We start from the raw sequence: 15,037 nt of genomic DNA on the forward strand, positions 1-15,037 counted from the left end.
TTTTGGTCATTTTCTGGGATGAATGAGGGCAGAATAGAAGACTTCTGTTGTTAGGAAGAATGAGAGTATTCTCCTTAGCTCTCCTGGCAATGATGGATCCTAGCACAGGAATTCAAAGCTCGATTAGATCAAAAGAAACAGGGCCAAAGTGTTTTGACTCATGCTGGATATTGACATGGTTGGTGGGTGTCAGGGTTTTGCACCCCAGGGGCAGCCGATGCAGGTCAACACCTGCGAACACTGATTTCATCCTCTTTTGTTGGGTGACGGATGGTGAGGGTAGAGGATTGGGCAATGCTCCTGAACCCCACTGCCAGTTGCTCTTGAGGGCAGACCCCACACACACTGTACCACAGTGTGGAAAGAGAAAAAGAAATGTGTATTTTGCCTGAGGATAGCACGACGTTGGCTGTTCGAGCTTCTCCTCTCTGTGCTGGTTTTTTGCATAGGTGGTCTCTTGGGCATCTCCAGAAGCTTATTCTTAGGGCTTTCCCACCTGACCCTGGAAGATGGTCTCGTTCGCAGTTGGAAAGCCTTGTTATTCAGCAGGCTAGCAGGTCACCTCACTGACACAGCAAGTACATCTCAAAAAGAAATTATTGGCCGGGTGCTGTGGCTCACGCCTAAAATCCCAGTACTTTGGCAGGCCGAGGTGGGCAGATCACTTGAGGTCAGAAGTTCGAGACCAGCCTGGCCAAAATGGGGAAACCCTGTCTCTACTAAAAATACAAAAAAAAAAAAAAAAAAAAAAAGCCAGCCATTGTGGCAGGCACCTGGAATCTCACCTACTGGGAAGGCTGAGGCAGAAGAATTGCTTGACCCGGGGAGGCAGAAGTGGCAGTGAGCTGAGATCGTACCACTGCACTCCAGCCTGGTTGACAGAGTTGAGACTCCATCTCAAAAAAAATAAAAATATTGTCTATCACTTAGTAATATGTGCCTTTTAGGAGGCAAAACCAAATGCCCATGGCATTAGGAAAGTTTCAGCTGTCCCTTTTGTAAATGTAACCCTGGGGGACTGAAGAAAATGCCCACACTCCCAGGAAGAGGAGGGGGAGAACCTTTCCCAGGAAGCCTGGTATACCCACAGATGCCCTAAAGCCCCCACGCGTCTCATAGGAATCAGTTCCCCAGCCCGCAGTGACAGGTGAGGATCGCCACCCGCTATGTGGGAGGGAGGAGGAGGCCTGTTTTCCAGCTCTGGGACCCCGGGTGGGCATTTCATCGTTGGTGCTTTGCTTTCCCCAATTAGCAGCAAATAAAATTCCTGACCTCAATTATTGATTGGTCAAATGGCACCACGTTTGTGAAATTGCTTGAGGAAATACATGCCATCTTTTATGCATGTCATTGTTAATCTAGCATACTGTCTCTGGCCAACACTTGCATGAAGTTTAAATTCTCTAAACGGCCCCCAAATGAAATCAGAGATGAGGACATTCCCTTTGGGAATTACATTACAACACCTTTTTGTTTCCGGAATGTTCTTTATAGAATGGCAGTGTGATTCATCTCTGATGGGCAGCACAGCCTCTGGGTGAGTGATGCCTGACAAGGCTGGGACAGAGAGCTACATAATATTTCTGGGCAGCCAGTTCTGGCTGGCATCCTGGCCACTGCTCACACTGTACTGGGACATGCCAACCATTCCTTTCTCTGAAAAGCTTCAGCAAAGCCCAGGCCTCCCAAGTGATGTTTTCTCAACCGCAGAGAGACAAGTGCGGTCTAGTGGTTTGAGTCAGTGAGGGTGGGAGCTGTGAGGGTTCAGGTGCTTTCCTGACACTTGGTGATTTTCTTTTCGGGGGGCTATGCAGATCATTTAAGGAAATCTCTCCTCTTTTCTCTCTGTCGTGACTCTCTCTCCCCCTCCCTCCCTCCATCAGCACTCCACGCATATACATCAGGAAACCGTCGTACCATCTAAGACAGGGCGGAGGGAGGCTGTGCTGGTTGGTTATTTGCAGCTCCTTCAGAATGAGAAGCTGCACAGGCAGCGATTATAACTGGTAACTTACATGCTGACCCAGAGATCACAAATGTCTGCTAGATCCCAGCAGCCTCTGAAGCACAGAGCCAAGGAATATCTTAGAGACTTTGCAGGAAAATATTTGAAAGCTCAAAATGTTTAGAGTAAACATTAGACACTTTCCCTCTGAACTCGGAGTGGGAACTTCTTGAATTGGCCCGCAATCCAAACGTCTTTCCTTCTTCCTGATGTGTGTGTAGTTTTTTGTTGTTGTTGTTGTTGTTTGTTTGTTTTTTTTCTCCCCGATGCAGTTCTCCATTCTAACTAGGGTCAAAGGCAGAGTAAAAGGGGGACAGGGACATTGAAGCCTTGCTCCCAGAATATCAGTGAGAAGACTGAGTCACGTGTATCGGGAAAGACTTGCAGAGCAAAACGTTCTGGAGTCTGGGGACTTTGCAAAGAGAGACTCTCCCTGTCAGTGCTCACGTCCTCCTGGTCCTCTCTCCACCAAGTCTGTTAGGTCACTGTGATATTTCCATTCTAGAAAATCTGGGCAGGGCACGGTGGCTCACACCTTTAACCTCAGCAATTCAGGAGGCCAAGGTGGGCAGGGGTTCGACACCAGCCTGGCCAACGTGGCGACACCCCGTCTGTACTAAAAATACAAAAATTAGCTAGGCGTGGTGGTCCACGCCTGTAGTTCCAGCTGCTCAGGAGGCTAAGGCAGGAGAATTGCTGGAACCAGAGAGGCGGAGGTTGCAGTGAGCTGAGATCGGGTCACCGCACTCCACCAGCCTGGGCAACAGAGCAGAACTCTATTTAAAAAGAAAAGAAAAATCTCTTTCGTTTTCTAAAGCTTCCAGGGATCTAGTCCGCTTTAGGAAGGATGCCTTTTGTCCATATTTTTGTTTTAAGGTTGTTGTGTGGCAAGAGTCCTGATATGGCAAGGGGGACACGTTTTTCATGTGATTAGTAAGGTCCCCAAAATAGCTGGTTGGGCCATCAATCTAACCTCAGCAAACTACAGCCAGGCTCTAATGCAGATCCCATTCTTGCTGCAATGGCCTTTACATAAATCATCTACTTCATTTATTTTTTTTTCCTCATCTTGGTCATTTTTTCTTTTTGTTATTTTAAGAGTTTGTTAAGAGTTTTTTAAAGAGTTTTTTTTTTTGTTTTTGTTTTTGTTTTTTTGAGACAGAGTTTCACTCTTGTTACCCAGGCTGGAGTGCAATGGCGCGATCTCGGCTCACCGCAACCTCCGCCTCCTGGGTTCAGGCGATTCTCCTGCCTCAGCCTCCTGAGTAGCTGGGATTACAGGCACGTGCCACCATGCCCAGCTAATTTTTTGTATTTTTAGTAGAGACAGGGTTTCACCATGTTGACCAGGATGGTCTCGATCTCTTGACCTCGTGATCCACCCGCCTCGGCCTCCCAAAGTGCTGGGATTACAGGCTTGAGCCACCGCGCCCGGCCTTAAAGAGTTTTTTAAGTGTTTTTTAAGAGTTTATTTATTATCACAACTCTGGGATGTGGGTTTTAAGACCTGCATTTTACAAACAGGTATCTGAGGAGCAGGAAAGTGAAGGGTCAAAGTCCAATAGTGATTCACTAGAAAGTCAAGGTTCTCATTCAGGGGTTTTGTTTTTTGGTTTTTTGTTTGTTTTTTTGTTTGTGTGTTTTGAGACAGTCTCACTCTAGCACTAAGGCAAGAATGAGATCACACAGTGGTGTGATCTTGGCTCCCTGCAACCTCTGCCCCCACCACCCCCCTTCCCCCAACTGTTTCAAGGGATTTTCCTGCCTCAGCCTCCCGAGTAGCTGGGGCTGGGACTGTGGGACTACAGGCGCACGCCACCACGCCCAGCTAATTTTTGTATTTCTAATAGAGACAAGGTTTTGCCGTGTTGGCCAGGCTGTTCTCAAACTCCTGGCCATAAGGGATCTACCCACCTCAGCCTCCCAAAGTGCTGGGATGACAGGCTTGAGCTATCACGCACGGCCTCTAACTCAGGTCATTCTGACTTCAGGGCCAGACCCTTCACCCCACGTTGAATTGGTCTAGGCCTTCGCCTAACGGTGTTGTTACATCACCGTTTGGGAGTGGGCTACTTTTTATTAAAACGTGGGTCTCTGTAACAGCGGTGCAGAAAGAAAGGAAGTCATGGATGGTACGCGCCATGCTTGCTTAGAGGGTAAAACTCAACCAGATGGGTGCAACTGACATGCTGTGTCAAAATGAAATAAAAGGCCCTTTTCCTTCCTTCTGAGGCAAGCCAAAATCCTTCGAGGGCCTGGCAGCCAGGATTGTTTTATGAACAAGGAAACTCCCCTGAGGAAGTCGACTTGGATCTGAATGCAAGGAAGAAAGTTGAGGTTAGGAAGGAGGCATAAGTCGAGAAAAGGTCCATGGGGTAGACAGGAGGAGGGGGAGGAGGAGGAGGAGGAGGAAGAAGAAGAAGAAGAAGACGGTTCACACCAGGTGAAGCGCCACGTCTCAGCACTTCCTCCGGCCCGCGGATATCCATCGCGTTAACATGAGATAGGAAGTTGTCCTTGCCAGTACTGACAGCAACACTGAGGGCAGAGGAAGGGCAGAGCTGCAGGCATCCAGACAGTCCTGGCTGGACAGATGAGGGCCCCTGGGCATGGAAGGAAGGCCATGCAGAGGGCATCTAGGAGCCGTGGGTCACAGCCATGCACAGCCTTCACCAGAGCCCCCACGCCTGCTTTCTCCCATGTGTAGGAAAGACCTGGTGGTCCACAGGCCAGGCATGAAGCCTCAACAGTGAACCTCGCCCAGTTCCGCCCACGCGTGTGCCGCAGAAAGGACAGATGAGCAAGTGTGCAGGGCATCCCACTGTTTCTAGTTGTTTTCACAAAGCTCAGCATACAGGCAAAGCCTGTTGCCTTAGGCACACTCACAGAAAGTTGATTGAATAAGGAAACAAGCAGACATTGGACACACGTACGGGAAATGCAAACACGTTGTTACTACCATGGATGGAAGCGGAAGCAGATAGCCGTAGAAAAGCTGCTGCTTTGGCTGGGTGTGGTGGTTCATGCCTATAATCCCAGCACTTTGGGAGGCTGTGACAGGAGGATCACTTGAGGTCAGGCATTCGAGACTAGCCTGGACAACATGGCAAAACCCTATCTCTACTAAGAACACAGAAATTAGCTGGGCGTGGTGTGGTGGCAGGCACCTGTAGTCCCAACTACTAGGGAGTCTGAGGCAGGAGAATCACTTGAATCCTGGAGGCGGAGGTTGCAGTGAGCTGAGATTGGGCCACTGCACTCCAGCCTGGGTGACAAAGTGAGACTCTGTCTCAAAAAAAAAAAAATTAAAAAAAAAAACACCATTGCTTTTTGTAATGTAAATGTGAACACAGACCTGTTTTCTAATTAGTCTCACCTACTGTGACTGTTAACCAAATAGAACCAATCGCTGTGTGCTGAAGGGAGTGCCTTTCAGCCATAATAGGAAGACGGGCGCATGCACTTAGATGTCCAAACACAAGAAAGCACCAGGTCAAACGCTGGTTGGTGGGACCCCAAAACCCAAATGAACAGTTTTTCCACAATCATGCACCCTGTGATTGCAGGTCTAGAGAGCTGTCCCTGTCATTTCTCTCTCTTTTTTTTTTTTAAGACAGGGTCTCACTCTGTTGCCCAGGCTGGGGTACAATGGTGCAACCATTGCAGCCCATGTTGGCCAGCTTCCAGGCATTGCACAGCTCACTGCAGCCTCCAACTCCTGGACTCAAGCAATCCTCCTGTGTCAGCCTCCCAAGTAGCTGGGACTACAGGCATTACAGGCATGCACCACCACACCTGGCTAATTTTTTTTTTTTTTTTTTTTTTTTTTTTTTTTTTTTTTTTTTTGAGACGGAGTTTCGCTCTTGTTACCCAGGCTGGAGTGCAATGGCACGATTTCGGCTCACCGCAACCTCCGCCTCCTGGGCTCAGGCAATTCCCCTGCCTCAGCCTCCTGAGTAGCTGGGATTACAGGCACGCGCCACCATGCCCAGCTAATTTTTTGTATTTTTAGTAGAGACGGGGTTTCACCATGTTGACCAGGATGGTCTCGATCTCTCGACCTCGTGATCCACCCGCCTCGGCCTCCCAAAGTGCTGGGATTACAGGCTTGAGCCACCGCGCCCGGCCTTAATTTTTTAATATTTTGTAGAGAAGGGATTTTGCTGTGTTGCCCAAGCTGGAGAACCACTGTCACTAAACTTTCCATAACCACATGGCTAACCCTTTAAGAGGTTTAAATCTCATATGTCATTCAGAACGCTGAAAATAATTTTTTCCTCCTCGTTTAAGCACCAAATAATTATAATCACAATGTTTATTGAGAGCTGTGTGCCAGGCAGACAAGGAGGGAGAGGGAGGAATACCCTTCCCACACTTTGCTTTGACCAGAACCAACCCCTGGGTGGCGAGTGGCATCTACCTTGTTTTGTGGCTGGGAATAATGAGGCTCAGCGAGATGAAGTCACTTTGCCTCCATCAAGATGTTCTCTTAAGCACAACACAGTACAGCCTACAGAATCCGAGGCGCAGAATGTCCTCCCTTGGTGCAGCTCTTGAGCTGCCTCTGCCCTTTGCAGAGAGTTTTAGTGATTAATGATGAGGCGGAGGGTTGCAGCAGGTCAGTCAGGGAGATAAGTCCCTTTGTGGAATGTCAAGACGGTGAGCAGGGGCGGGCAAGGTATGACTGTCTCCTCCATGGGGTTAGCATCCTGTCTTTGACCCGCCGCTCTTTCCCTTCCAGTCCAAAATCCATGCGGCACGCAGTCTGAGTGAGATCGCCATCGACCTGACCGAGACGGGGACGCTGAAGACCTCCAAGCTAGCCAACATGGGCAGCAAGGGGAAGATCATCAGTGGCAGCAGTGGCAGTTTGCTGTCCTCAGGTAGGCAGGGGCCAGATGGAGGGGCGCCCCCTGAGCGTGGCTGGGACTCCAGTGGGGACCCAGGAAGGCGGGGAGCGCTGCAGCAGGGGACACTGCTGGGCAGACTGCTCCAGAGCTAGCTCTGGTTTCCAGGCCAAGTTTGGGATCCTGAGAAAACTGCTCCATAGAATCAAATAGTGGAAGGGAAAAAAAAAAAAGATCAGTTGAACCATTCAGTGCAGGAAGGCCTGTTGGTCACACATCGGTTTCTTCAGGTACCCCCCAGAGCCTTTCAGAATGCCAGTGGCAGACTGGGGAATGTCAGGTCCAAAAGTGGAAAGTGCGGTCTGCTCATGTGCCCACTTGCGTGTTGTGAATTTCAGGGTCTGGTGCCGGGAGATGCTGCATTCTACTCCCAGGTGATTTCTCCAGGCTTTTAAAAATGCAGAATACTCTCTCTATCGTGTCGGAAAGGGCAGACTGGCTGTCACAGGGTGTGGTTTCTCCACTCAGTGCCTTTTGAAATTGCAAGTCAGAGATCTGGTTCTGCCATCCATTTCGGCCACCCTTGGCCAAGTCATTTTGTCTTTTGATGTTGGGAGGGACAGAGGAGTTCCAAGGTCTTAGATATGGCTGACCCAGAAATGGGGGTGCCATTCACTGAAATGGCAGGAGGAAGAGTGGGTTTGAAGGAAGCAGGGAGGGAGGGAGGCAGCCTCGATCTGGAAATGTTAGGAAAGTGCACTGTGGCCGGGCGTGATGGCTTACACCTGTCATCCCGGTAGTGTGGGAGGCCAAGGAATTCAAGATCAGCCTGGGCAACACAGTGAGGTACTGTCTGTACACACACACAAAAATTAAAATTATCCAGGCGTGGTGGCACAGCACCTGCAGTCCCAGCTACTTGGGAGGCTGAGTAGGGAGGATCACTGAGCCCGGGAGATTGAGGCTGCAGTGAGCAATGACTGCACCACTGCTTCCAGCCTGGGTGGCAGAGTGAGTCCCTGTCTTAAGAAACCAAACAAAAAGAAAAGTGCAACATGAGGAAAACCCTGATTGATGTAGGAGCCGTGCAGCTGTCTCTGAGCCATGCAAAGAAAGCAAGAAGTCTTCCCTGATAATTTATATTACTGTATATCGTGGCTGCAAACAACAACAAATTAAAAAGGAAAAGACAGGAGAGGAAGAGGAGCTAAAAATGGTCTCCTTAGCTTCTGGCTGGCGTGATCCAATCAGAGCCAGGAAAAAGTTTAAAGGACCAGGGAGACGACAGACATCCTTCCTGGACTGAGAGACGAGGTTAGTGTTGGGATCAATGGAGCGTTAAGGTCAGCGCCCCTCCTTGGACAGGCCGAAGCCCTCAGGGGACCTTAGCCATGCAGTCACATAGTCCTGTGTTTCTGCAAAATCTGTGAACATAATATATTTTGTTTTATTTTTCTTAAATAGAACTGCTAAAGGGCAGGTGGTGGCTCAAGCCTGTAACCCCAGCACTTTGGGAGGCCGAGGTGGGCGGATCACCTGAGGTCAAGAGTTCGAGACCACCTTGGCTAACATAGTGAAACCGCACCTCTACTAAAAACACAAAAAGTAGCCGAGCCGAGTGTAGTGGTGCACACCTGTCATCCTGCTACTCGGGAGGCTGAGGCAGGAGAATCACTTGAACCTGGGAGGCAGAGGTTGCAGTGAGCTGAGATCGTGCCACTGCACTCTAGCTTGGGTGACAGAGCAAGACTCTGTCTCAAAAAAATAATAATAAATAAAAAAATAAAAAAATTAAAAAAACCTGCTAAAATTATATAAGCTTCAGGTCCCATAAACCTAGAGCTGCCTCAGCTACATCACCTGGGGCCACTGTCAACCCCACCCTGCTTGGGTCCTTTAAAAATGTTTCATCCAAAAAATGGGCTCAATGCTCATCCTTTTTGAGGCTTGGGAGTTTGCAATGAAGACTGTAGAGAGTGTTGTCTTCTAGAATCACAGAGAATGGAATTCAAAGCCGAAGACCCCTACCTCGAACTGCAGCCACTCCCTGTCTCCTGCTGAATGACCCAGAGCAGTTAGAGCTAACGCCTTGTTTGTGTTTTAAACAAAGCCTACCCTCATTTTTTAACCCTGTGAAAAGCCAGTGTCAGATTAGAGGCTCTATCTGTTAGCCCACCTTCCCCTTTAGCATAGGGAATCTGGCTGACTTCAGCTTGGATTCTTCAAGCTCGGTGCTTCACAAACCTTTGTGTACATCGGAACTGCTTGTAGGACTTGTCGAAACACCTCTCAGAGTTCCCGATTCTGTAGGTCTGAGGAGAGACTGAGAATTTATACCGCTAGCAGGTTTCCAAGTGAGGCTGATGCTTCGGGTCTAGGCACTTTACTTAGAGACTCTCTTGCTGCTGTAGAAGAGACGAAAGCTGGAGGTGGGTGAGTTCAGGATCCTGGCACCCAGGTATGCCCACTTTTAAGCCTGTGTCCTGGTCCCTCTGCATGGGCCCCCTAGTATCTGGCAGACTCCGGGGGCACCAAGGCAACAGTTCACCTTAATAGCAGCTATAGATGAAGCTGTGAACAGGACCCCCAAACCTCCTGAGATGAAATTGACATCACGCACCCATCAGAAATGAAACCTGGCTAGGCCCTGTGGCTCGTGCCTGTAATTTCAACAACTGGGGAGACCGAAGCAGGTAGATCGCTTGAGGCCAGAAGTTTGAGACCATCCTGGCCAACATGATGAAACCCTATCTCTACTAAAAATACACAGCTTAGCCTGGCATGGGGGTGCACCCTTGTAATCCCAGTTATTTTCAAGGCTGAGGCAGGAGAATCACTTGAACTCCAGAGGCAGAAGTTGCAGTGAACTGAGATAATACCACTGCACTCCAGCCCGGGCAACAGAGCAAGACTCTGTCTGAAACACACACACACACACACACACACATACACACACACACACACACACACACACAGAGAGAGAGAGAGAGAGAGAGAGAGAGAGATGAAATCCAAGCATCTTTAAGACTAGAAGCCAGTCACACACACACACACACACACAGAGAGAGAGAGAGAGAGAGAGAGAGAGAGAGAGAGATGAAATCCAAGCATCTTTAAGACTAGAAGCCAGTACATCTCTATGACTGCCCGCAGGCTGGACATTGCTAATCAATCTGGTGGGCTAGAAGATAAATCCTAAGAAAACCTTCCTGCTTAATCCACCCATACACCTAATATATAAGCACCGGTATGCCAAGACATTAAAGTGATTTTCAAATGCTTAATCATTCAGCGCTGGGGCCCCAGGCCAAGGTGATTAGGTGTTAGTAGCAGCAGCTGGGGCCACTTGCAGAGTGGCTCCCTTGATCCGTTTCAGTGCCCTCAGCCGTTTCTGCTGCTGCACAGCTGAGCAAGAAGAAACCCTAGTGAGGAGGTGAGAAAGCCCCATGACTCAACCAGAGGGCAGGTCCGACTCTTCCCAGCCCTGCAAGTTTGAGCCTGAAAAACATCCTTTAATGCCAGGGTGGAGGCTCCTTGGGGTGCCCCACACCCACCTCCTGTGGCTTAGGAGTGCCAAGGCTTTGGAGGGACACGCTGCAAACAGGAAACATTCCATCAGGGAACAAAGGGAATTTCTAGCATCCCTCAGTCTTGACGGCTCATGGCTGCCAGTCTTTCCTTGCACCAGGAGGATAAAGCTTTCCCCTGATGAAAGCATTGGCAGCGCCTTCTGGAAGGGGTTGCTTTTACATCCCTTGCAATGGGGAAATCTAGCCTTGGCCTGAAGATGTAGGCGGCTGGCTCACCTCCACCCCTTTCTTCCGGCCTTTCTGCCCTCTTGCCTAGAATGTGTTCTGGCAAAGAGGACAAGCCTCACTCCTTGCAATTCCAGGACAGCACTGATTGTTAACATTCTTCCTGTTACACTGGCTGCATTTTGTTTTCTGATGTTCATTCAGAAAAGGTGATGCATGTAACCCAGTATCCAATTTATCCAATTTGGTCCACTGTTTTCTCTCTTTCATCTCCTTGGTAGATGGTATCTAACAAATGTTTCTTAAAAGCATTTTGAGAAACTAGTCACCATTTGAGAATTTTCTAACACTGCCCCGGTGCCCAACACCCAATAGGTGTTCAATGCACAGTTACTGAAATTAAACTGTGAAGAATACAAGTAAAACTCCTGCGTGTGCTGAGCGTTAAGAATCTTCAGCTTAGCACAGTGGCTCACACCTATTTGGGAGGCAGAGGAGGAAGGATCACTTTAGGCCAGGAGTTTCAGATCAGCCTGGGCAACATAGCAAGACCCCGTGTGTATCCAAAAAAATCTTCTTTTTAATATAGTTGGACCTGGTGGTGCATGCTTATATTTCCCACTACTTAGGAGGCTGAGGCTGGAGGATCACTTGAGCCCAAGAGGTCAAGGCTGTAGTGAGTTGTGATGGCATCACTCTACTACAGGCTGGGTGACAGAGTAAGACCCTGTCTCAAAAAAAAAAAAAAAAGGAGAGAGAGAATCTTCTAATCTTCTATGTTCCTAGAGTTTATGGTACCTTGGGCCTTGCTAAGACCTCTCATAGGATCTGCCACCAGTATTTTTTCCCAAATTCTATTGTAAGCCTTTGTCACACTGGTATGAGACTTTTGAAGGCTGTGTCACATCAGTCCCCTCCTGCAGTAGTATCTACCTTTGTCATCTTTCATTCGTCCTCTGACCGTCATCTAGATCCAAATCATGCTGTGTCTGAACCGCATCACAACCCTGTAAGATTTCTGTGGTATAAATGTTTCTGCTAGCTCCCAGCTATGCCAGGTACTATACACAGCATTTTTTTTTTTTTTTAACAGAATCTCACTCTTGTTGCGCAGGCTGGAGTGTAATGGCACAATCTTGGCTCATTGCAACCTCCGCCTCCAGGTTCAAGCAATTCTCCTGCCTCAGCCTCCTGAGTAGCTGGGATTACAGGCATAAGCCACCACTCCCAGCTATTTTTTTGTATTTTTAGTAGAGACGGGGTGTCTCCATGTTGGTCAAGCTGGTTCTGAACTCTCAAGCTCAGGTGATCCACCCACCTGGGCCTCCCAAAGTGCTGGGATTACAGGTGTGAGCCACTGCGCCCGGCCCTATACACAGCACTTTAAAAACTTATAGCCCGTCTCTGCAAAGAGTTTGTATTCTGCTTATTGACGCCAGAAAAAAAAGACATAAAATTTTTCTAAGCTACTAGTAACTTTGAAGGTAATTTGCCTATTTAAGGACACTTAATTACCTTTAAAATTACTGAAGCCTAGTACTTGGTATCTGAGGCCTCATATGCTAAAGAAATGAAGAAAGTCATTGGTATCTATTAAAGAAGCCAGGCCAGGCGCAGTGGCTCAGGCTGATAATCCCAGCACTTTGGGAGGCCAAGGCGGGCGGGAGTTTGAGACCAGCCTGGCCAACATGGCCAAACCCTCTCTCTACCAAACATACAAAAATTAGCCACACGTGTAATTACTCGCCTCTATTCCCAGATACTTGGGAGACTGAGGCAGGAGAGTTGCTTGAGCCTTGGAGGCAGAGTGAGCCTCTGTCTCAAAAATAATAAATAAATAAGTAAGAAGCCGATATCCATGTCTACCAAAGCTCTGAGCCACGGTTTAGCATTTCAAATGGAAAAAGTCAGCATAGTTGACTGCAGATTTTGTTTCATTTTTAATTTTTATTTTATTTATTTATTTGAGAGAAACGTTTCTTCTGTGTTTTATTTATTTTATTTTTATTTTTTTATTGCATTTTAGGATTGGGGGTACATGTGAAAAACATGCAAGATTGTTGCATAGGTACACACATGGCAGTGTGGTTTGCTGCCTTCCGTCCCCTCCCCTGTATCTGTCATTTCTCCCCATGCTATCTCTTCCCACCTCCCCACCCCCCATCCCTCCCCCATTTCCCCCCAATGGACCCCAGTGTGTAGTGATCCCCTCCCTGTGTCCATGTGTTCTCATTGTTCAACACCCGCCTATGAGTGAGAACATGCGGTGTTTGATTTTCTTGTGTCAGTTTGCTGAGAATGATGGTTTCCAGGTTCATCCATGTCCCTACAAAGGGCGTGAACTCATCGTTTTTTGGTGGCTGCGTAATATTCCATGGTGTATATGTACCACATTTTCCCTATCCAGTCTATCATCGTTGGGCATTTGGGTTGGTTCCAGGTCTTTGCTATTGTAAACAGTGCTGCAATGAACATTCGTGTGCATGTGTCCTTACAGTAGAATGATTTATAATCCGTTGGATATATACCCAGTAATGGTATTGCTGGGTCAAATGGAATTTCTATTTTTAGGTCCTTGAGGAATCGCCACACTGTCTTCCACAATGGTTGAATTAATTTACATTCCCACCAACAGTGTAAAAGTGTTCCTATTTCTCCACATCCTCTCCAGCATCTGTTGTCTCCAGATTTTTTAATGATCGCCATTCTAACTGGTGTGAGATGGTATCTCAATGTGGTTTTGATTTGCATTTCTCTAATCACCAGTGATGATGAGCATTTTTTCATATGTTTGTTGGCCTCCTGTATGTCTTCTTTTGTAAAGTATCTGTTCATATCCTTTGCCCATTTTTGAATGGGCTTGTTTGTTTTTTTCTTGTAGATCTGTTTTAGTTCTTTGTAAATTCTGTATATCAGCCCCTTGTCAGATGGGTAGGCTGCAAAAATTTTTTCCCATTCTGTTGGTTGCCGATTCACTCTACTGACTGTTTCTTTTGCCATGCAGAAGCTGTGGAGTTTGATTAGGTCCCATTTGTCTATTTTGGCTTTTGTTGCCATTGCTTTTGGCGTTTTGGTCATGAAGTCCTTGCCTACGCCTATGTCCTGAATGGTTTTGCCTAGATTTTCTTCTAGGGTTTTTATGGTGTTAGGTCTGATGTTTAAGTCTTTAATCCATCTGGAGTTAATTTTGGTGTAAGGTGTCAGGAAGGGGTCCTGTTTCTGCTTTCTGCACATGGCTAGCCAGTTTTCCCAACACCATTTATTAAACAGGGAGTCCTTTCCCCATTGCTTGTTTTTGTCAGGTTTGTCGAAGATCAGATGGTTGTGGGTATGTTGTATTTCTCCTGAGGCCTCTGTTCTGTTCTGTCGTTTTTAATTTTTAAACCCAAGATCTGTCACCTGATTCTTCACAGTCCTGCTGATCACACTGTAATAACTCAGCAGCAGATGATTTCAGCAGAGTTGAAGTGATTAATTAAAGCTTGAGACCGGGACCCTAATCCCACAGTAGTGATACATAGAGCAGTGAGCTGTCCCCTGTGAGACCCTGCACACCTGGATGTAAGTGGGGGCCCTTGGAGGTGGTGAACCATCTGAGTCAAAGCTGTGAGCTTGTGCTGGAAGAAAAGGAATGACATTCTCACCTCTGGTGCAGCACTGAACTGCATTCAGATGGGAGGAAGGTCGGGGAACCATAGCCTGAATCCATTTGCACAGGGACTCAGTGCCTCTGTCTATTGACCGCTGGAGCGGGGCGGGCAGGCGCGTTGGATTCACTTCCCCATGAGACGGTGATTGCGTCCACATTTGTAGCTGCATCTCTGTTGCTTTTGCGCCTACGTCTTCAGATAACACATTTTCAGAAGGCTCAGGGACAGTTTAAGAGGACAACTATGAATTCAAACCATCTGATTAAGACATATTCAGAGATTTTTTTTAAAAAAAGAAGAATCTGGCCGGGCACGGTGGCTCACACCTGTAATCTCAGCACTTTGGGAGGCCGAGGCGGATGGATCACGAGGTCAAGAGATCGAGACCATCCTGGTCAACATGGTGAAACCCTGTCTCTACTAAAAGTACAAAAATTAGCTGGGCATGGTGGCACATGCCTGTAGTCCCAGTTACTCGGGAGGCTGAGGCAGGAGAATTGCCTGAACCCAGGAGGCGGAAGTTGCAGTGAGCCGAGATCGCGCCATTGCACTCCAGCCTGGGTAACCAGCGAAACTCGTCTCAAAAAAAAAAAAAGAAGAAGAATCCAAAATCCATTTTGTGGGAACTTCAATGGGTTTATTCCTCCCTTCCCATCTCATATTGCTTGAAATTCCAGAAAAATTTGGAAGGGAGAAAAAAGGGAATCAAAACAAAGGCAGCGGTAACTGTGTGTATCATTGTAGGTGAAGACGTGTGGCCCCCTTCGTAGCTTGTCTGAA

General features: G+C 47.7%; 1 protein-coding gene across 14 annotated transcripts in view; it reads left to right on the plus strand.

Annotated features, from left to right (window-relative positions):
• FRMD4A (FERM domain containing 4A) overlaps positions 1 to 15,037 on the plus strand; it is a 682,989-nt gene that overhangs the window by 620,597 nt on the left and 47,355 nt on the right. For all 14 annotated transcript variants that reach the window (XM_074405013.1, XM_074405018.1, XM_074405014.1 and 11 more), the window contains one exon: positions 6,747 to 6,888. In XM_074405013.1, coding sequence (XP_074261114.1) covers positions 6,747 to 6,888 — 142 coding nt within the window. The remainder of the gene's footprint in view (positions 1 to 6,746; positions 6,889 to 15,037) is intronic.

Source organism: Saimiri boliviensis, chromosome 8 (genome assembly GCF_048565385.1).
Source record: "Saimiri boliviensis isolate mSaiBol1 chromosome 8, mSaiBol1.pri, whole genome shotgun sequence".
In the NCBI taxonomy this organism is placed as follows: domain Eukaryota; kingdom Metazoa; phylum Chordata; class Mammalia; order Primates; family Cebidae; genus Saimiri; species Saimiri boliviensis.